Genomic DNA, 22,260 nt, shown 5'->3' on the forward strand with positions numbered 1-22,260 from the left:
CTGAACCTTCCTTTCCCCTTCAACCTTCCACCTTCTTCACAAGTTTTTCAGTTGGAGGTTTTACATCTTGTGTGGACATTGGAATTCTTTTAGACTTTCTTCCCCTAGACAACGATTGTTGAGGTAATGTGTAAGCCCAAAACTAACCAGCAGCTCTTACGGGGGTAGTGTTACACTTGTCTCCTATAATTTGTATCTTCAGTTCTGATGACATTTTGTTTCAACCATTGAAAGTAAATGGGTGGTGTTTAACTAGGATGAAAATTTCACACAGAGCTAAGAGTTGTTTTATTGCAGACTCCACATATAATTGTAGGTTTAGAAAATTGAATCCTATTATTCAGTGGCAGCTGGTGGTACATTTTTGGGTCGGTTGGTCGGTCACCAGCCCCGCACTTATCCCTTCTAGGTCAAGTGCAGCACTTCCACTGGCCGCGTCTTCACCCTGCATCTCCTCCGCCTTCTCCTGGTGCTTCACGACGGCTTCCTCTAGATCTCCTTCCTCCTCAGCGGCCAATAGGATTGCTCTCCTCTCGGGCCAATTGGGTGATTTTTTTAAGCCAAATAGAGCCTTGGGCTCTAATCATGTGCTTATAATAAAAACTAAAAACCCCATTGGAATCCATGCGTACGGTGCCCTGCATGTAGATTAGGGGCCGGGTGCATGGGGATTAGGGGGAATCAGATAATTTCAAATTTCTATCTTGAAGTTATATGCAAGGATAATAAATCCTTTGTTGCATCAGTTTGGGAAAACATGATCTAGGTAATTACATTTCACAAATGTGCGTGGGAAGAGATTATTTGGTTCACCTGTATTGTCATATCACCTTTACCAAGTACAAGAAGAGCTTCTATTTTAAGAATATGGAACAATTAGAAAATGTACACAAAGGGATGAGATTGCAGTAAGCCAATATTTTAGTTATGTGAGTCATATGAACTCAGATATCTCTGTAATTTATTTCCTGACACAGCTACAACTGATTGGCAAACATATGGTCCTTTTGTAAATCTTTTGAAACCCAACCCAAAATTGGGTATTAGGATCACTTGCTCCTACTTTGTTAATACCTATAACTAATCCGTTAGGGACAGGTGATTGTGCCTAATACTTTTTCTTTCTATGTGCATTTACTGCCTTCTATAACACTGACAGTAGAGGCAGGAAAAGACATAATTGTGACTGCTACTGCCAAAAATGTTTACACTTCGAACAATGCCGAAGTCTGAGCAAAGTCTGAGCAAACTTGGGCATGCAAAATACTTCCAGGGGCGTCTAAAAAAAACTCTAGAAGACTTATGCCGCGTACACATGATCGGAATTTCCAATGGAAAAAGTCAGACGGGCTTTTTCCATCGGATATTCCGATCGTGTGTAGCCCCATCTGAGTTTTTTCATCGGAAAGCCTGATCATGTGTACGTGGCATAACTCGTTGGTTGTGGAATGAGCATAGAAATGCCGTTCCAGTCACACACGAACTGGTCCCACATGATGAGATCGGCTCGTGCGTCAACTTGTAAGCCAACGGCCGATATAGAGTCCAGATACAGGGGTCAGTAACCTAAAAAAAAGATCTACCCTGTGGAATAATCCTCATAGCATGATTCAGCATTCCCAATCCTCATAGCATGATTCAGCATGCCCAAGAGTGACTGTAAGTCTCACTTGGAACAGACTGGGGACCGGACAAAAAGATGAATCATCTGACGTAGCCTGACCAACTTTTCCCTGGGCAAACTCGCCATCATGAGATTTTAATCGAGCATAATGCCCAAAAAAATTATGATATTGGCCGGACCTTTCACGTTGCAGGCAGCCAATGGTAGGTTTAACTCCTCGAAAAGAGATTGCAAATCCTTGGGTGGACAACCAGGGTCCTCTAAGAGCAGGAAATCATCTAGATAATGCACTATCACCTGACAACTTTTGCAGTTACCCAAGATCCAAAGGAGTGCTTGGGCAAAGACGTCAAACAAGCAAGGACTGCTCTTTGACCCGAAGGTTAACTTGGCGAAATAGTAATGTTATCGCCATCAGGCGACGTACCACTGCCAAAGGCCCAGTCTTATAGGAAGTAGCTTAAATGCATCGGCAATATCCGCTTTGGATAATCAATGGGGCTGACCCTTCACATGCCGAAAGGTGGTGAAATAAACGGACCAATCACAAATCCTTTGGACACTTCTGCCTCCAGTAATTCAACAACAATAGATGCGTGTCTGTCTGCTGACAATACATTCCTGCATTCAAAAGACTCAGTTGGTAGCATAATTAGGCCTGTGTGAAATCCCACTGAAAATCCATCCAGTAGGAATTGTCTGAAACTCAACAGGATAACATTTTCATAGAAATACCAAAAAAAGTAGAGAGTTCAGATCTAAGTCAGGTTTAGCAAGAACACAGGTGGTCAGGTGGGCGTTTGCCCTCTAGGCCAGTACACATGAATATGTTGGGCTGGTGGCCCTGAGTAGAGATACTTTACTATTCAGACAACGTTCATAGCAAGACCTGCAGTCAGTGACACATGCTAGGCATTACTGGGTAGATTCAGGTAGGGGTGCGCTAATTTGCGGCGGCGTAGCCTAGCGTGTTTACACTACGCCGCCTTAAGTAAGAGAGGCAAGTACATGATTCACAAAGTACTTGCCTCCTTACTTAGGGCGGCGTAGTGTAAATGCGGCGGGTGTAAGGGCGCCTAATTCAAATGGGTTGGGGGGGCGTGTTTAATGGCAATGAGGCTTGACCTCACGTTTTTGAAGTTTTTTGGTCACTGCGCATGCGCCGGGCGACTACATTTCCCAGTGTGCATTGCGGCTAAGTACGCCGTACGGGCCTATTGATTTCGACGTGGACGTAAACGACGTAAATCCCGATTTGCGGACGACTTACGCAAACGACGTAAAAATTTCGAATTTTGCGGCGGGAACGGCGGCCATACTTAACATTACTATTCCACTAGAGCCTAGCTCTAACTTTACGCGGCCTATCTCTTACGTAAACGGCGTAAAAGTACTTTTCAATAAAATGTGGAAGGGTCAGAACTCATGTATGTTTTGTAATTGCTGTGTCACCACATGGCAGATTCACCTTAATATTGGGCCTGGTGACCATTGTCTTTACCACAGAAAGCAATGGACAAAAACAACATTTTTGAGTTGTCACGAGAACAGGAAGTCAGGAGAAATTTTTAACTGACTAAATCTGTTCTGGTGACAACTGTCTAAGAGAGGATATATTTTTGCTTTGGAAAGATCTTTGCTTACATCCTCTGACCATGGGACAGGAAATGAAGAGAAATCTTCTAGACAGGACACAGATAAGGAAAAAAATGACAGGAAAAACCCTTCTATGCTACTTCTACTTCTTTAGTTATTCATCAGCTACTTTTGTTTAAATCTGTAAAACTAGTGTCAACTAGTACAGTAAGGCCCCTTAAACACTGGGGCGGGAGGTGTATAGCGCCACTATTTTTATCGGCGCTATACAGTTGGAATTGTGACAGTATTCGGCCGCTTGTGGTGCGGTATAAACCCCTGCTAGCAACCGAAAAGGAGTTAATATCGCCCGCAATGCGCCTTGCATTGCCGGTGGTATAGCCGCGGTGTCCCATTGTTTTCAATGGTAAGGAGCGGCGAAGGAGCGGTAAACACACCGCTCTAAAGATGCTGCTGGCAGGAATTTTGGAGCGGTCCCGCCAGCGCATCGCCTCAGTGTGAAAGCACTCAGGCTTTCACACTGAGACTGCAGGGCAGGAGTTTTTCAGGCGGTATTTAGGCACTATTTTTATCGCTAAAATGCCTGAAAAACTCTTTTTTTGTATAAATTGACTCCACAACAGTGGTTACCATTCTAATAATATACTTAAAGCCAATATGTTTTTTTTCTCTCTGTTTTGGATAGTGTTAGAGCCCCCGTCAGGTTCTAATGGCTGTTAGTGTCCCCAATGGAGAGATTTCACCTTCATCCTGACAGGACAGATAAGCAATGGGAAATCCCCCAATGGGGGCATGGACAAGAACACCATTTTAGTAAAGTGGGGTAGGGTTAGAATGCCTGCTGTATGTACCTACACACCCCCTTTCTCATACAGGCACTACAGGCAGAAAGTGATATAAAAAAAATCTCCCCAGTGGGGTCCCTATCCTAAAAAAAAATAGGTGGTCAAAATTAGTCCTCTACAACGTTTTTCTCAGAAAGACAAATTCCTGTCATAGATGACTTCTTATCTGCAATTCCTGTTTACCTAACTTAAAGTGGTTGTTAAAGTGGATGTAAACCCAACATTTTTTTTTTTTTGATGTCACAATGTAGAGAATAAGATTTCCTATCATCTGTGCCCAGTCTTGCCACACAGAGTTAATCCAGCTCTGAGCAATCCTCTTTTATTGTTCAGTGAAAATTAACAGACGTCCAGATAAAAACCTGTCTAAATAAAAAGTCCTTTCCGTCCCCTTGCTTCGAGTGACATACATTACCTCTCACAATGAACTTTGGATCACCCCCCATATTATGATAAACATCCAGGAATGTGCATGTGTCCAAGCTAGTGCACGAGATATGCAAAAACCCTGTCACTTGAAGCAAGGGGACGGAAAGGACCTTTTATTTAGACAGGTTTTTATCTGGAAGTCTGTTCATTTTCACTGAACAATAAAAAGAGGATTGCTCAGAGCTGGATTAACTATGTGTGGCAAGACAGGGCACAGATGATAGGAAATCGTATTCTCTACATTGTGACATCCCCCCAAAAAAATTGGGTTTACATCCACTTTAAGCCATTCAATGACACTGCTAAAATGTACTCAGTGCATGCGTTTTAAAAACAATTGATCGGCACTCACGTGACCTGCCACCTCTATCCTCTCTCGATCTGACAGCTACAGTGAACGGGGCTGAAAAACGTGGGCACTGGGGAAAGAGGAGGGGTAATAAATGTCGTATGGCGATCTTACCCGGAAGCGGGAGTGGGTACCTGCCAAAACTTGGTACCCACTCCCCCCAAAAAGTGCCAAATGTGGCAGTGGAGGGGGGAAGGGCACAGACAAGCAGGGCTTCCCCTTTTGGGTGGAGCTCCACCTCAAAGATTTATATGATTTTATTTGCATAGACTTTCAATCAATGATTACTGTTTGGGTCACTATTGAATAACATGTTAGCTATTGAATGCCAAGTATGAGCGGAAATGACTACTGAGCTAATGCCTACCATTTACATTTTATAATTAAATTAGGCTAAATATTGCTTATTCCTCTCCCTTATAATTTATGAAATGTTGTTATACAAGGAACGCATAATGAATAATAAAAGATAATACGCAAACATCTATTACTCCCATGCTGGAAGCACTTTTGCCAATCTGCTTTTGAACTGATCGATTTAATGTAATGTTTTCAATTTTAGATGTACCGGGATCAATGCCAGATGGGCAATGGGAAGGTGACCTCAGAGCAATTAAATGGAGAGACATGAATGATCACGGCGGTTGTCATGGTAATTCTTCCTTTCTTTTCATTACTATTTTAGCATCTGATGTATGAAAGTGAATCATAATAGTGCACCAAATTATATCATAAAATATAAATGATTTCAAAATGTAAATCACAAGGAGAGATTAGGATTTGTAATTGTGTATCATTTTGCTTGTGGAGACAGATTAAAAAAATGTCAGGAATGCATTTTAATATTCCAATAAAAAAATGATTACATATTCACTGAATATCTCTTTCTGACTCACCATGGCTTTTCAACAGACCAGCCAACTACTGTCTGAATGGGCCGAAAGTTTGTATATATGCACTTCCCAACAGAGCTAGACATCTCCATGAGCAATCATTCTTAAAATAGTTGTAAACCCTCACATATACCCAGTGAAGTGATTGGGTAATACACAGAAATTAAACAAATCCTAATACATAAGTTGTATCTGTTTATCTGCAGACTTCTCGTATTTACAACAGTTCAAAGTGCACATTTTACACAGCATTTCTGAGCTCCAGAAGGCGGGAGCAGGGATTTGAAGTCAAACACTAAACAGCTCAGAAAGGAGAGTTCAGTGTACTGTGAAACCTGAGAGGAGAGAACACGAACACACCATCTCTACACAGTCTCATAGGGAAACATGCACAGGTGAGGCTGTCAATCATATTCTGTGCGACAGAGTAGGAGCAGAGCCTTCTCCTGGAATCACTTTGTGTCATAATAGACTGTCATGCAGATAGGGTTGCCACCTTTTCCTCAAGCCAAACCTGAACACTTTAACTGGGGATGGCAATTTTTTTTTGTCGTATACACTATAGGATTTTAAAGACCTGGAGGAGAGCAATAATGTGCCATGCTTAGCGTGGATGGCAGGGCTCAAGTCCTGCGGGAACGCGTGGGAACGGAGTTCCTGCACTTTTTTCACAGCAGGAACGCAGTTCCCTTTGCAGGACTAGAGCAGCCGAGCCGCCCGAGCCAATCCTTCACTAACTGGCGATGCCCAGCTCGAGTCACTGTCAGGGGCAGGCGAACCTTAGTAATCCTTTATGTTACTGCCCGCTTCCTGTATATGGATTCATCGGGTAGTGTGCGGGTATTCCGTCACTTCCTCAATGCCGCAATGTCTCCTGGGAGCTTTTGTCATTGTTCCCAGGAGACATTTCGGAGGTCTGCCGCGAGTTATCGTGGGATTTAGAAAGAACTTGCTTAAGTGGATCTTCGGTGGGAGTTCCCACACTTTTTCCCCCAGGACTTGACCCCTGGTGGATGGTAACTACTTGTACCATCCACTGCCCTACTGACACCATCCACTGCCCTACTGACACCATCCACTGCCCTACTGAACCCGTCCACCTCCCTCCCCACAGACTCCCCTTTACTTATATCGGTCCCCCCTCAATTAGATCAAGGAACTCACCCATCAGTGTCTCCTGCCCCGAAAGACCCCCATTAGACTGCCTTACCAAGAGCCACTTCAAGCCAGGAAGTGTGGGAGCTGGAGTTTGGGGCTGGAGCTCCTCTACTTCAGTGCTGTTTTCCTTCCTTCCATTGTGTTGGGAGCCTTGGGGAGAAGTGTGTTGGCAAGACACAGGATTCAGGACACATCCGAACTGGTGCACTTACTCATAGCACCCTGAGGAGGGAAAGAGGTGGGGGGAGGGAGGTTAGAAAGGGGAAGGTGGTGAGAGGAGGAGGTGAGAGAGAGGCGGTGGTGAGGGGGATGAGAGAGAAAAGGAGGTGAAAGAGAGGAGGTGGTGAAGGGGTGAGAGAAAGGGGGAGAGGAGGCTGGAGAGAGAGGGGGTAAGAGTGGGGATGAGAGAGAGAAGGGGTGGAGTGGGAGGGTGGGGGTGAGAGAGGGGGATTCTTCTGAATATTCTTTCTTGCCATCATGGAGTTACTTAAATTTGTTTAAAAAGCTCTTAAAATAAGGTGACCAGATTTTTTAAATGAAATCCAGGGACATATTTTTTTTACTAGTAATAGTGGCAATCAGTGACTCTCTGCCCGTCGCCGCCGCCACCCGCCTCACAGTCTGTGAAGTCTTACTCTCTGGGCCCCGGCTACTACTGTGTGGGGAGCGGAGGAAGATCACTCTGTCAGGGAAGGCAAGGAGATAAGCAGGCAGGCAGGCGGCTGCCCGGGACTTGAGCCAAGGCAAAAGAACATGTGAACGGAGCTGAATGGGCATGCACCCTAAACTGAAGAAATACACATGATCATCAGAAAGGGGCACAGATAATGGAAAAAAAATACAACCCCATAAGCTAGTAGGAGCGGCGAAGCAGGGGTGTGTAATTCAGATTTCTTATTTTTGATTTTGCACTGACTGGCCCGGATTCACAAAGCACTTACGCCAACATATAACAAGTTACGCCAACGTAAGTGCAAATGTGCACCGTCGTATCTGTGGTCAAGACCCACAAACAGAGATGCGCCTAAAACCAGGCTACACCCTATCTTGCTTACGCCGGCGTAGAGTGGCCGCACATTTAGGCTGGGAGCATGGTGCCGCTCCCATTGATTAGTCATTCAAATATGTAAATGAGGGAAATACAGCGATTCACAAACCTGCGTGCGCCCGACGCAGGCTACGAAAGGTGCGCGTAAGTTGTACGTCCGGCGTAAAGTTAAGCCTCATAAAGGAGGTGTAACCCAGCAGCAGACATGCAAAGGTCTGCGCCAGGGAACACAAGCCGGCCGAGCCGGTGTATTTTACGTTGGACGTGTGTCTGGCTGGGCGTAGGTTACGTTCATGGCATACGCATTGCTCCGGCGTATCTTAGGCAGTTGTTCCGACATGGTTGTGAGCATGCGCACGGGGATGCGTCCACGTCACGGCGCATGCACAGTTCGTTAAACGTACTTGTCTGGCGCTCGGACCATCATTTGCATGGGGTCACTCCTCATTTGCATGGGTTTGCATGGGTCAAGCCCACTTCCACCTACGCCGGCCTGCACCTTCGAAACCTACGCCACGGCGACGCAGCGCTAGGAGCACTGGCTTCCTGAATTCCATGCTTGCCTCTCTGCGCTGCGTCGGCGTGGCGTACATTGGTTTGCGCTATGGCGGTGTAATGTGCGCCGGCTGTCTGTGAATCTGGGTCGCTGTCTTTTGAAATTGCCCCAGACATATTAAACAGGTTTTATTGCAATATGTACAATATTTCCTGAGCGAAAAAAATGTTGACATTTGGAATTAGTCTTATTTGAGAAAAAAATTCCATCCGGCTCCTTTGAATTATCTAATTTCTCTGGTGAAAAAAATGAATGTTGATTTGACCCCACTAATCATTAGAAAAAAAAAAAAAAAACAGAAAATGAAAATTTGGAAGCTAAATGGTGTAAGGCCAGTTTTAGGGGCAAAAGCAATCAATGGGGATGGACTTTGATAGATGACTGTCATTGTTTCCAGGGGTGCCCAAGTCATACCTCCCAACTTTCTGAGATGGAAATGAGGGACACCTATCGGCAAAAGTATGCAGGCATAGGACACACCCCTTGCCACGCCCCCTTAAAGGAGAATTGTACAAAAACATACGATTGGTTAAACCCACAAGTGCTTTTTTACCACTACTATTTCTTTATATTGGCTCTTGGAATCTAAAAATGCAGCAATTTAGAAATCAGATTAAAGGTTTAGCACTGGGAAACACATTTGGAAAGATAAAAAGTGCATTTTATATACAACTATACAGAACAGACCAAAATGAGGGACACATGAAGAGAATGAGGGACAGAGGGACATTGCTCCAAATCAGGGACAGTCCCTCAAAATCAGGGACAGTTGGGAGGTATGGCCCAAGTACTCCTCTGATCTAAATGTAGTTGGAATGTACATACATAGCCTGTTGTCATCTTGGGTAGAGTGCCCTGTGTTTTTGTAGCTTTTGGTAAATACCTCTCCTATGAAGAAACATGTGACTTCCTCCAAGGATGTAGTGCTGAGGCTTGAGTATCCAGGTTTGAATACTGTCAACTGACCAAAAGATGGAAATCATTTTCGTCTTTAGGTTCAACCCCATCAAGGATGGAGCTTACACAGTGTTAACACTTAGCTGTCTGGCAACGGTACAAAGGAAAATGCAGGGAAGGGAAGTATCAGGCCTCGTACACACGACCAAGTTTCTCTGCAAAAACCAGCAAGAAACTTGCTGGGAGATATTTTTTTGCCGAGGAAACCGGTCGTGTGTACATTTTCGTCGAGGAAACTGTCGAGAAACTCGACGAGCCAAAAAGAGAGCAAGTTCTCTATTTCCTCGACGGGAATGGAGAAACTTGCCTTGTCGAGTTCCTTGACAGCCTAACAAGGAACTTGACGAGGAAAACGATGTGTTTCGCCCGTCGAGTTCCTCGGTCGTGTGTACGAGGCTTCAGCCGATGTTGGGTTTTTCTTACAGATGTACCCGTCACTGTAACAATACTATACAATAACATTTTAAAGGGCTATGTCAATCTGTGGAAACAGGAAATAAATGTTTAATCCAATAACATTAATCTCTGCTCTCTCAAACAGAATTTGGCTGAGGATATATGTTACCAATTGATGTTGTCCATCATCCATATGGTTGTTGTCCATAAGCCATATTGTCCACCCAAAACCTTTTTTGTTTTAAATAGAGTGAAATATGAACAGTTCTCCTGTAAAGATTTGTATTGCTGTCTGGGCCATTGTTACGGTCGTACAATTTATAATCTGGTCATACAATCTCTAAATAACCAACTTTAATTTGACCAAAATATGAAGTCCCTCCTTACATCAGGGCACCCGGTGTAAGCTGGGACTTTGCTAGGGGCACCTGATGTAAGGAGGGACTTTGCTGGGGGCACTTGATGTAAGGAGGGACTCTAATGGAGACACCTGATGTAACAAGGGACTCTACTGGGGGCACCTGTGATGAAATGAGGGATTCTACTGGGGGCACCTGTGATGTAAGGAGGGACTCTACTGGGGGAGCCTGTGATGTAAGGAGGGACTCTACTGGGGGCACCTGTGATGTAAGGAGGAACTCTACTGGGGGAGCCTGTGATGTAAGGAGGGACTTTACTGGGGGTACCTGTGATATAAGGTGTGACTCTGCTGGGGGTCACCTGTGATGTAAGGAGGGACTCTGCTGGGGGAACCTGTGATGTAAGGAGCGAATATACTGGGGGCACATGTGATGTAAGGAGGGACTAAACTGGGGGCACCTGGTGTAAGGAGGGACTCTGCTGGGGGCACCTGGTGTAAGGAGTGACTCTGCTTGGGGCACCATGTGTAATGAGGGACTCTGCTGGGGGCACCTGTGGTGTAAGGAGGGACTCTACCGGGGGCACCTGTGGTGTGAGGAGGGACTCTACCGGGGGCACCTGCTGTAAGGAGTTACTCTGCTGGGGGCACCTGATGTAAGGAGGGACTCTGCTTGGGGCACCATGTGTAAGGTGGGACTCTGCTGGGGGCACCAGATGTAAGGAGGGACTCTGCTGGGGGCACCTGGTGTAAGGAGGGACTCTGCTGGGGGCACCTGATGTGGCAAGTGACACGCTCAGGTCTCCCAATGATTCGGCATTATGGTGAGTTGAACTATTTCATTACATAATTGTTGGTAGATCTAAAGGAGTTATGACGTGTATGGTGGACCATTAGAGATTTCTGCTTACTTACTGCTACCATGACATAATTTTAACAAATTTTAACAAACTGTGACAGGGTCACAGGCAGAAATAAAAATACTTTTTTTTAGAATAGGTAGCATAAAGAAAGTCTAGAACCCCTGTCAGGTTTTAAATGCAGTTTGTGTCCCTGTTGCAGATTTTCCCTTATTTCCTGTCTTTCTCTGTTGGTTGGCCCCATGACAATAAGTGAGAGTAAACACCCTAGCAAAGAACCAATAGACAGTAAAATCCTAATGCTTACTAACTCTATACAAAACTAAAAAAGGTTTGGCTGGACTTGCATCATTTAAATATTCCTGTTCTTCTAAAAACTGTTTAGGAACTACCGTATTTGTATTGAATTGTATGTGGAATTCTCTTCTGCATCATACATATTTATTAAAGACGTAAGCAGTAGAATATAAACAATAGGGGGAAAATAATTCAGTTTGTGCTCTGCAAAATCTTTTGTTTTATCTCCATAGCAGTTTAGACATCAAGGGAATATTAAAGTATTCCTTTGTGAGAGACCCTACGGATGTGTTTATAGTATGCTAGCGTCTGGGGAATAAGACCTGCCTGAGTCACTTTATGCAGTCTGCAGGAGAAAACATTTATCTCAGTGCGGTGCAAACACAGTTATGTTATGCCAACACAAAACTCTATACCTGCAAAAAAATAAAAAGATTTAATTTAGGGCTGTGGAAATTAAAGATTAATTCCTTGATTAATCGTAAAAAAAATTTGATCGATTAAAATTCTTCTAGTGGTGCAACGGATCATAAATGATCCGTGATCCGAACGTGTCACCATATGCGGATCGGCACACCACGTGATCCGCGGAGCTACGCTGCTGCCTCAGCCATAGGAAAGGCCGCGGCCTCGGCATAGCTCCTGGAGCGGCGGCCATCTTGGTCCACCCGGCGGCGGCCTAGGTGAGCCTAGAGCGGCGCGCGGACGTCATCACCCGGCCTCAACTCCTCGTGTTTGGCTGGCTTCTCTGGTAAGACTAAGCAAGCACTAATCTTCCTATACAGTGGGGGAGATGTGGACCATATTACAGTGGGGGAGATGTCTGTGGATATTACAGTGGGGGAGATGTCTGTGGATATTACAGTGAGGGAGATGTCTGTGGATATTACAGTGGGGAGATGTCTGTGGATATTACAGTGGGGAGATGTCTGTGGATATTACAGTGGGGGAGATGTCTGTGGATATTACAGTGGGGGGAGATGTCTGCGGATATTACAGTGGGGGAGATGTCTGTGGATATTACAGTGGGGGGAGATGTCTGTGGATATTACAGTGGGGGGGAGATGTCTGTGGATATTACAGTGGGGAGATTGTGGATATTACAGTGGGGGGAGATGTCTGTGGATATTACAGTGGGGGGAGATGTCTGTGGATATTATAGTGGGGGAGATGTCTGTGGATATTACAGTGGGGGTGTTTGTTGATATTACAGTGGGGGAGATGTCTGTGGATATTACAGTGGTGATCGCCCCCCTGATCCCGACGCGCGTGCACGGTGGGTACGATCACCGCCGGGCACCCGCGATCGCTCGTTACAGAGCGAGAACTGGGAGCTGTGTGTGTTAACACACATCTCCCGGTCCTGTCAGGGGCGAAATGCCTGACCGTCTGTTCATACAATGTATGAACAGCAATCAGTCGTTTCCCCTAGTGAGTCCACCCCTCCCTACAGTTAGAACACACCCAGGGAACATACTTAACCCCTTCCCCGTCCCCTAGTATTAACTCCTTCCCTGCCAGTGTCATTTTTATAGTAATCAATGCATTTTTATAGCACTGATCGCTATAAAAATGCCAATGGTCCCAAAAATTTATTAATTTCATAAAACTATCCCCTACTTTGTAGACGCTATCACTTTTGCGCAAACCAATCAATAAACGCTTATTGCGATTTTTTTTTACGAAAAATATGTAGAAGAATACGTATCGGCCTAAACTGAGGATTTTTTTTATATATGGGGGGGGATATTTATTATGGTAAAAAGTAAAAAATATAAATGTTTTTAAAAATTGTCGCTCTATTTTTGTTTATAGCGCAAAAACTAAAAACCGCAGATGTCAGTGTCATAATGTCCGCAGCAATGCAAAAAAATGCAGCGGTGATCAAATACCAGCAAAAGATTTGTGGGGAAAAATTACATCAATTTTATTTGGGTACAGTGTTTCATTACTGCGCAATTGTCAGTTAAAGTAATGCAGTGCCGTTTCGCAAAAAATGGCATGATCATGAAGGGGGATAAATCTTCTGGAGGTCAAGTGCATAATACAGTCCCGGAGGCCCAAGAGGCCTAATGGTAACGTCAAGGGTTAGGGAGACACATCCTTCCTTGTAGAGTGGGTTACCAGGCATGGCGGGTGTGATGCAAGAAGAATTGTGGGCGCCAGTCACTTTTTAAATGCAAACAAGAGATTTATTGTCTCTTAACAGAACTGTGGGAGAGAAGGTTAGGGCCGGGACACCCTTGAGTAGATGCAATGGTAAGACTTCGAGACTTCTATAGGTAGACACCTATACAGTGGAAGACCTCCAGCCGGATAACACTTCTGTATAGGTAGGACCGCTGTCTCCTATGGCAACTAATCTTGCAACAGTCACTAATGGTAGTTGTACATAACTTTTGGTAACAAAGAACAGTCCTTTGAAGATCTACAGTGGGATACTATACTATAAGTCCCAGTCTCCCACTAGACTTCCAGATCTCAGTCATCACTGGATCACCTGAGCTCTTCCACAGCTATCCAGCTGTATACTCCTAATGCGCCACCCCCGCTATCCTGCTGGGTCCCTGGCTTGGCACTTGCTGATGCTTTCCCACTTCTCCACCGTCCCCAGCTGGTGATAAGACTGCTCAGGAACTTGTTTCAGCTTACTCACAGTAGTCTCCCGTAACAAGGTGGATGGTTCCTTAGTGGTGACAGCCTCCCCTCTACTTCCACAACTGGTTTCCTGTTCGGCTGAACCTTCTCAACTCAGGTGGACTCCAATGCTGCAGTCCCAAACCTACGCTGCTTCTCCTGCTCCTGGATAGGTCTTCCGGCCTAGCAGCCCAGGGCAACATAACACACGTCCACCCAGACAGCCATCCAGGTGGCACAGAACCCTGATCACCTGACTCCACCCAAATAAATAGGCTCTCCTAGCAGGCCAATGCACTAAAAGAAACCCTTGTCTATTGGCTGAGACACCCCATCCATTCATGATCTGTTCTTGCTATGCCCTTGTCTTGTGTAATGTCACCAGCTACAATGCCAGGCAGAAGAGAGAAGTGCAGCAATTCCAGAATTGGGGGGAAATCAGTGGATCTCCTAACAATTAGCCAGCACAATCACTACCTGGCAAACTTGTGTAGTGCCTATGTACTTTATAGTACCGGTGCTAGTCAAAATTAAGTCTAGATAAAAGTTTAGTTAGACTCTGATCCTGATTGTTAGGTGTGAGAATAGGGCCTCTGTCTCAGCTTGGCTGTGCTGTGGGTCATTGTGCTGTATCGGGGTGTTCTTCCAGCCCCGGTACTGCAGGTGGCAGCAGTGGAGTCGAGGTTTGGGTGTTCTCCCCAGCAGCCAATCACGAGGGTTTGTCCTTGCTGTGCATGCTGGGGAGAGGTTTTTATGGGACAGACGCCATTGTCTCTGGTTCTTCTTCGTCCAGTGTGGCACCCACCTTTAGGGTGGCCACATCATGGCGCCCTGGCGCTATGGCCTACCTGGCCAGGGCGTGTGTGCCACGCGGTGTTCCTGGTTCTGGGACCATGTTGGCCTGAACCAGCGATGGGGACCCAGTGAGCGACTGGGTTCCCTCTTTTGAAGATCCCAATCTGTGTGCTGTTCGGTGGGGAGTCGGTCTGAGGAGCGCCATTGAGAGGCTGGAGGTCCAATAGGGCTTGGACGAAACCACCGGGGATCACAGGTAGCCGGACACTGCGGGACTGATCACTTGTCAGTCGGTACCTGGGCGACAAGTTAGAGGAGATCCAGACGTAACTCAACCAAGGAGGCCTATCTCCTAGAGTTCAACCCAGAGGGGACCTGTGGCAGAGGTATCTTCTGAGGCTCTTTGAGAGGGGTCTGTGGCAGAGACTTTCTCCCAAGTTCAAGTTCATCAAGGAGGGTCTGTGGCAGAGACTTATTCCTATAATTGTCCGAGTGATACTCCGGCTGCCAGGTCAGTGAGAGAGGCCTGTCCGGGTACACTAAACCCATTCCAGCGGGAGTGGAGCGGAGAAGTGTTACGTTTGGGAGCAGGACTGTTTCCTATCATTAAGCCTGAATCTGCTATCCTTCCTCCTTTCAACTTTACTTTCCTCACCACAAGTTTTATTGTTTTTACCCAGCTGGGTAATAAAGAGCACAGCAAAAGAGCACCTGTCGTGGACATTCCTTTACTTCTGTTTATGCACATACGCATCACTCGCCCCTAGAGAATTCGGAGGAGCCACGCCCAAAAATCCAGCAGCTCCAATGGGGGTAATGCTACACTAAATTGGTTAGCAACCCTGCCTAAACACCAGAGTGCTACATCTATATGATTTATGTGAATGAATTAATGGCACTTGACAGACACTTCTCTGTTTAGTATGGCTTTAAGATAGCTATGATCATGCATTACCAGAATAACTATCTACTACTAATCCTGAGTCTCAATTATTCCTAATCTCTTTTGTTTTGGAATAAAGACTGTATTTCTGTCCAGTCTAGTTTATCTACGCTGTCGTATCTCAACACTGATTTTACCTACCCCACCTATTTTATTTGGCAAGCTTTTATTATTGATGTAACTGGAGCACAGTTGGTATTATGCAACCCAAGATTCAACATTTTCTGCTTTTATTAACAAATATACATTATGTAAATTGCTTGTCATGAGCTTATTGTGTATGTAATTAAAAGATAAATACTTACCGGTACCTTTTTTAATTATTTTATTTTCAAGGCCTACTTTATCTTTGATTAGCTCAGACTTTGTTATATGTATAGACAGAGGAAAGGAAAAGGAAACTCTGTTAAACTAAATTCCTGAAAAAGATATCTTTCATCATGCATGAGGTGACTTTCATAGTTTAACTTGCTTGCAGATGTGCATTTCCCCATATAGGTATCAGGTGCACAACTTAACTCAGAAAGATATAGATTTAAACCTAGCTAGAGCAAACTGGGAAGAAGCGAATGACAAATAACTTGCTAAAACGTAACTATATTCTAAACGATTAAAGAGAAGGTAAACCCTAACGGGTTTTACTTCCTCTTTTGCTGTTTGTAAGCCCTGCAAATGAAAAGCATAATGGGCTAATATGCACTGCATACTAACCCATTATATGACACTTACCTGCAAACAAAGCCTGCGCCGTCCACTGTGCTTTTTTGCCCCTCTTCTTTATGGGGTCGTGAACTCTGGCTCTGTGACTGGCCGGAGCCGCGTGATGTCACTCCCGCGTATGCACGCGGGAGCCGGCAGTCACGGTACACGCTGAGGAAGAAACGTCACGGAGTTCCGTTTCTTCACAGCGCATGCGCCAATGACGACATCGGCACACTTCAAGTGAAATATCTCCTAAACGCCGCACATTTAGGCGATATTTCCACTATCTATAGGTAAGCCTTATTACAGGCTTACCTATAGATAAAAGTAAGACAAAAGGGTTTACAACCACTTTAGCCTCCCTGGCGGTATTCCCGAGTCTGGCTCGGGGTGGAAATCCAGTACCATTAGCGGTATCCCCGAGACTAGGGATTGCATTGCAGTATCCAGGCGGAGATTACTTACCTTGTCCCCTAGATCTTGCGATGTCTCCCCGCTGTGTGATTAAGCTGTCTCCTCGCTCGATTCACACAGTGCCCGTGTACTGCCGAGCTCCATTCCCTGCGATGTTACGATGCACGGGGGCGGAGATCGTCGCCAAATAAAAAAATAAAAAAACACAGTACACATATACAGTACAGATCAAAAGTTTGGACACACCTTCTCATTCAAAGAGTTTTCTTTATTTTCATGACTATGAAAATTGTAGATTCACACTGAAGGCATCAAAACTATGAATTAACACATGTGGAATTATACATAACAAAAAAGTGTGAAACAACTGAAAATATATTTCATATTCTAGGTTCTTCAAAGTAGCCACCTTTTGCAGCAGACACATCTCTAGAACTGTTAAGAGGAGACTGCGTGAATCAGGCCTTCATGGTAGAATATCTGCTAGGAAACCACTGCTAAAGAAAGGCAACAAGCAGAAGAGACTTTTTTGGGCTAAAGAACACAAGGAATTGACATTAGACCAGTGGAAATCTGTGCTTTGGTCCGATGAGTCCAAACTTGAGATCTTTGGTTCCAACCCCCGTGTCTTTGTGCGACGCAGAAAAGGTGAACGGATGGACTCTACATGCCTGGTTCCCACCGTGAAGCATGGAGGAGGAGGTGTGATGGTGTGGGGGTGCTTTGCTGGTGACACTGTTGGGGATTTATTCAAAATTGAAGGCATACTGAACCAGCATGGCTACCACAGCATCTTGCAGCGGCATGCTATTCCATCCGGTTTGCGTTTAGTTGGACCATCATTTATTTTTCAACAGGACAATGACCCCAAACACACCTCCAGGCCGTGTAAGGGCTATTTGACCAAGAAGAAGAGTGATGGGGTGCTGCGCCAGGTGACTACCTCTTGAAGCTCATCAAGAGAATGCCAAGAATGTGCAAAGCAGTAATCAAAGCAAAAGGTGGCTACTTTGAAGAACCTAGAATATGAAATATATTTTCAGTTGTTTCACACTTTTTTGTTATGTTTAATTCCACATGTGTTAATTCATAGTTTTGATGCCTTCAGTGTGAATCTACAATTTTCATAGTCATGAAAATAAAGAAAATTCTTTGAATGAGAAGGTGTGTCCAAACTTTTGGTCTGTACTGTATATGCAAAAATTCCAATGAAAAATGTGTTCATAAATTATATAAACATATCTAAAACATGTAAATAATATAAACGAAATCACCACGTGAAAAAGTGTCAAAAAATTATTAAACATGAGAATAAAAAGAAAATATAGAAAATATATACTACAAATTATATATTATCTCTAAACAAGTGTTCATAAGTGGTAATCCAAAACCCACACCTAAAGTGTGGAAAGAATCAAATAAATTATGGGCCAGATTCACAGTTATCTGCGGCGGCGTAACGTATCCCCTTTACGTTACACCGCCGCAAGTTTTCAGCGCAAGTGCCTAATTCACCAAGCACTAGCGTGTAAACTTACGGCGGTGTAACGTGGGGCGTGTACCATTTAAATTAGGTGCGTACCTGCGCCGAACGTTCTGCGCATGCTCCGTTAGGAAATTTCCCGACATGCTTTGCGCGAAATTACGGCGCCCCGACGTATTGTTTGAACGGCGACGTACGTTACGTCATTTCGTATTCCCGGACGTCTTACGCAAAAAAAAAAAAATTTGAAATTCGACGTGGGAACGACGGCCATACTTTAACATGGCTGTTCTAAAGATAAGCCATGAAAAGGCAGGCCTAAGTTTGCGACGGGAAAAACCGACTAGCGACGACGTAAGAGATTGCGACGAACGCGCGTATCTTCGTGGATCGCCGTAATCAGCTAATTTGCATACCCAATGCTGGAAAACGACGCAAACTCCACCCAGCGGCCGCCGGAAAATTACACCTAAGATCCGAAGGCGTATGAAGCCGTACGCCTGTCGGATCTTAGCCAAAAGCCGTTGTATCTTTTTTGTGAATTTACAAATAAAGATACGACGCGGCAAATTTGAAAATACGCCGGAGTATCAGTAGATACTCCGGTGTATTTCCTCTGTGAATCTGGCCCTAAGTCCATAAATTGTAGTGTTTTTCCAAGTGCTTCAAACTTAAACAAACATGCAATCTTCTCAAAAAAACTTAATATAATGCTTCAACCACACCAATTGTGTTTCTGTGACTCCGCCCCCTTAAGGATTTGCACTCACCACAAGAATGTGCCTTGCATTCAAATGCTTGGCATTAAAGCTTAGTAAAACTCGCCAAGGTCTCCTAGGCAATTTCAACAGTGTTCAGTAAACCAGTGTTCTCCACATGTAAGAATAAATAAGTGCTTGCAATAGTGAAGTACTATATAAAATTGTGCTGCGCTAATGAATAAATCTAGACCTGTGTGGTCATGATGTGAACATGTACAAAAAAGGTGTGACCAAATATGCACAAAATATATAAATAGTGTGTAAACAATATACTTGCGGCAGCAAGTAAATATGCATGAAAAACCAAGTGACAATAAATGTATTCCAATATTAAAAAGTATTATGAAAAGTGGTCATGAGTCACTTCAGAAAAGGGTCCATGTAAACGGTTAATGATGTCAATCAGGTGTAATCCTCGCCAGCAAGGTAAGATATGAGGCATGGAACAATGATGATGAATGCAATCTTGATGATAAAACCAATATGTAAATAAACATAAATCCAGAAAAGGTATAAGATGGGTACTCTTACCGTGTGGCGTGGACCCAAAACCTCTCAGAAATGGGTCAAATAGGCAAAAGGTAAGAGTGATGGTATCTCCAGCACCTCCATCGGTCATCACTGGTATAATCCGGAAGTTCCTCCCATCTGTCCCCCGATATTTTCCAGAAATTCAAAAGCTCCAAACTCAATCACTGGTTCCCAGCAGCTCAATGTTGTGGATAGCAAGGATCCAAAAAGAAGTATTATCCCTCCAGGGATTTACGATATGGCATAAAAATGAACAAGAAAAAAAGGCCTCCACATAGCGTAGGTCAAAAAAGTAAACCCAAGGGATTTATTAAAATTAAACACAAGGCAAAAAGAACAAAGATAAAAACAAGGATAAAATATAAATGGTTGTAAAAATCCAGCGATAGTTACAATGGTGATCACTGATAAAAAAGGCGCAGGATAAGCAACAAGCATAGAACCCTATGCATTTCATCCTACAGGACTTCTACAGGGGTGTCCTGTAGGACGAAATGCATATGGATTCCTAACCGATAGGTCAAAACCGATCGTTAGTAGGCACAACCATCGGTTAAAAATCCACGCATGCTCAGAATCAAGTCGACGCATGTTTGGAAGCATTGAACTTCGTTTTTTTCAGCACGTCGTTGTGTTTTACGTCACCGCGTTCTGACACGATCGTTTTTTTAACCGATGGTGTGTAGGCGCGACGGACCATCAGTCAGCTTCATCGGTTAACCTATGACAACGGTCCTTTAGACCGTTCTCATCGGATGGACTGATCGTGTGTACGAGGCTTAAAGCGGGAGTTCACCCTAAAAAAAAAATTTAACATTAGATTCATGCTCATTTTGTCAAGGGGAATCGGGTAGTTTTTTTTAAAAACGAAGCAGTACTTACCGTTTTAGAGAGCGATCTTCTCCGCCGCTTCCGGGTATGGTCTTCGGGACTGGGCGTTCCTATTTGATTGACAGTCTTCTGACAGGCTTCCGACGGTCGCATCTATCGCGTCACGAGTAGCCGAAAGAAGCCGAACGTCGGCACAGCTCTATACGGCGCCTGCGCACCGACGTTCGGCTACTTTCGGAAAATCGTGATGCGATAGATGCGACCGTCGGAAGCCTGTCGGAAGACTGTCAATCAAATAGGAACGCCCAGTCCGGCAGCCCATACCCGGAAGCGGCGGAGAAGATGTATCTCTAAAACGGTAAGTACTGCTTCAATTTTAAAAATACTACCCGATTCCCCTTGACAAAATGAGCATGAATCTAATGTTCCAGGTGAACCTCCACTTTAAGAGTACCCATCTTATACCTTTTCTGGATTTATGTTTATTTACATATTGGTTTTATCATCAAGATTGCTATCATCATCATTGTTCCATGCCTCATATCTCACCTTGCTGGCGAGGATTACATCATTAACTGTAAAATGACGTCACCGTCGTAAGCGTTGGCTTGTTCCGGTTTAATTTCGAGCATGCGCACTGGGGTACCCCCACGGACGGCACATGCGCCGTTCAAAAAAAACTTTGTTTACGTCGGGTCACGACGTATTTACATAAAACACGCCCCCATTACATCCATTTGAATTCCGCGCCCTTACGCCGCCAAAGATACACTACGTCGCCGTAACGTACGGCGCGGATTCTTTGAGGATTCGAAAAAAAAAATAAGTTACGGCGGCGTAGTGTATCTTAGATACGCTGCGCCCGGCGTAAAGATGCGCGGAGGTACGTGAATCTGCCCCTTTGTCTTTAGCAGCGCGGTTTTCTCTCCCCTATTTTTTCACAATAGTGAAGTACTGTAAAACCATTTATTAAAACGGCACACATAAAATCTCCAAATATTGCACTCACATCCTTCCAAGAAAAACAAGGCACTTCAAACAAAAACCTTTTTCAGAAGCAAGAGACTAGCAGCAGTGCATGAATATATAGCGGTCACAGCAAACCCGGAACAGAACCTACCACACTCATCCTCACTTGCTTGTCTCTCTGCTCCTAGAGCAGAGAGGGCTGAGCTACACGGCAATCAACTGTGGTGTTTAGCGTCTGAATTTACCGATCACCGTGTATGAAATCATTCTAGGAGCAGAGAGACAAGCAAGTGAGGATGAGAGTCAGGGCCGATCCTAGGGTCACAGGCGCCTGGGTGCAGAAATATTTCTGGCGCCCCCACATGGGCGTCGTCATTTTACCAACTCCTCCCCTTTACAAAGGTTTCTATGGCAATGACTCAACCACAAAGATGCTCCCCCTCGAAGTCTTCATTAACATGGGATCCTTACATGATCTCTTAACAATAAACAAAATACAGGAAGAGAAGCAGAGTACTTTATTGGGACCTGAAGGGGGGCCTCTGTGATGGACACAGAGAGGGCTTCTGTTAGAGAGTCTGTTAGATGTTCGACGCCCCCACCTCTGCAGGCACCTGGGTGCAATGCACCCTGTGCACCCTGCTTGGATCGGCCCTGATGAGAGTAGTAGGTTCAGTTCCGGGTTTGCCGTGACCGCTATATATCCATGCACCACTGCTAGTCTCTTGCTTCTGAAAAAGGATTTTGTTTGAAGTGCCTTGTTTTTCTTGGAAGGATGTGAGTGCAATATTTGGAGATTTTATGTGTGCCGTTTTAATAAATGGTTTT

At 44.6% G+C, this 22,260-nt stretch overlaps 1 protein-coding gene across 2 annotated transcripts in view; it reads left to right on the plus strand.

Annotated features, from left to right (window-relative positions):
- Window positions 1-22,260, plus strand: part of LOC120940707 (N-acetyllactosaminide beta-1,6-N-acetylglucosaminyl-transferase-like) — a 105,305-nt gene that overhangs the window by 78,549 nt on the left and 4,496 nt on the right. Inside the window, exons 2-3 of one of the 2 annotated variants that reach the window (XM_040353710.1) lie at window positions 5,406-5,495; window positions 5,943-6,235. In XM_040353710.1, the coding sequence (XP_040209644.1) occupies window positions 5,406-5,495; window positions 5,943-6,022 (170 nt within the window). In that variant the 3' untranslated portion in view covers window positions 6,023-6,235. Of the gene's footprint in view, window positions 1-5,405; window positions 5,496-5,942; window positions 6,236-22,260 lie in introns of those variants that run through there. The other variant, XM_040353709.1, reaches the window with a different exon arrangement.

Source organism: Rana temporaria, chromosome 5 (assembly GCF_905171775.1).
Source record: "Rana temporaria chromosome 5, aRanTem1.1, whole genome shotgun sequence".
In the NCBI taxonomy this organism is placed as follows: domain Eukaryota; kingdom Metazoa; phylum Chordata; class Amphibia; order Anura; family Ranidae; genus Rana; species Rana temporaria.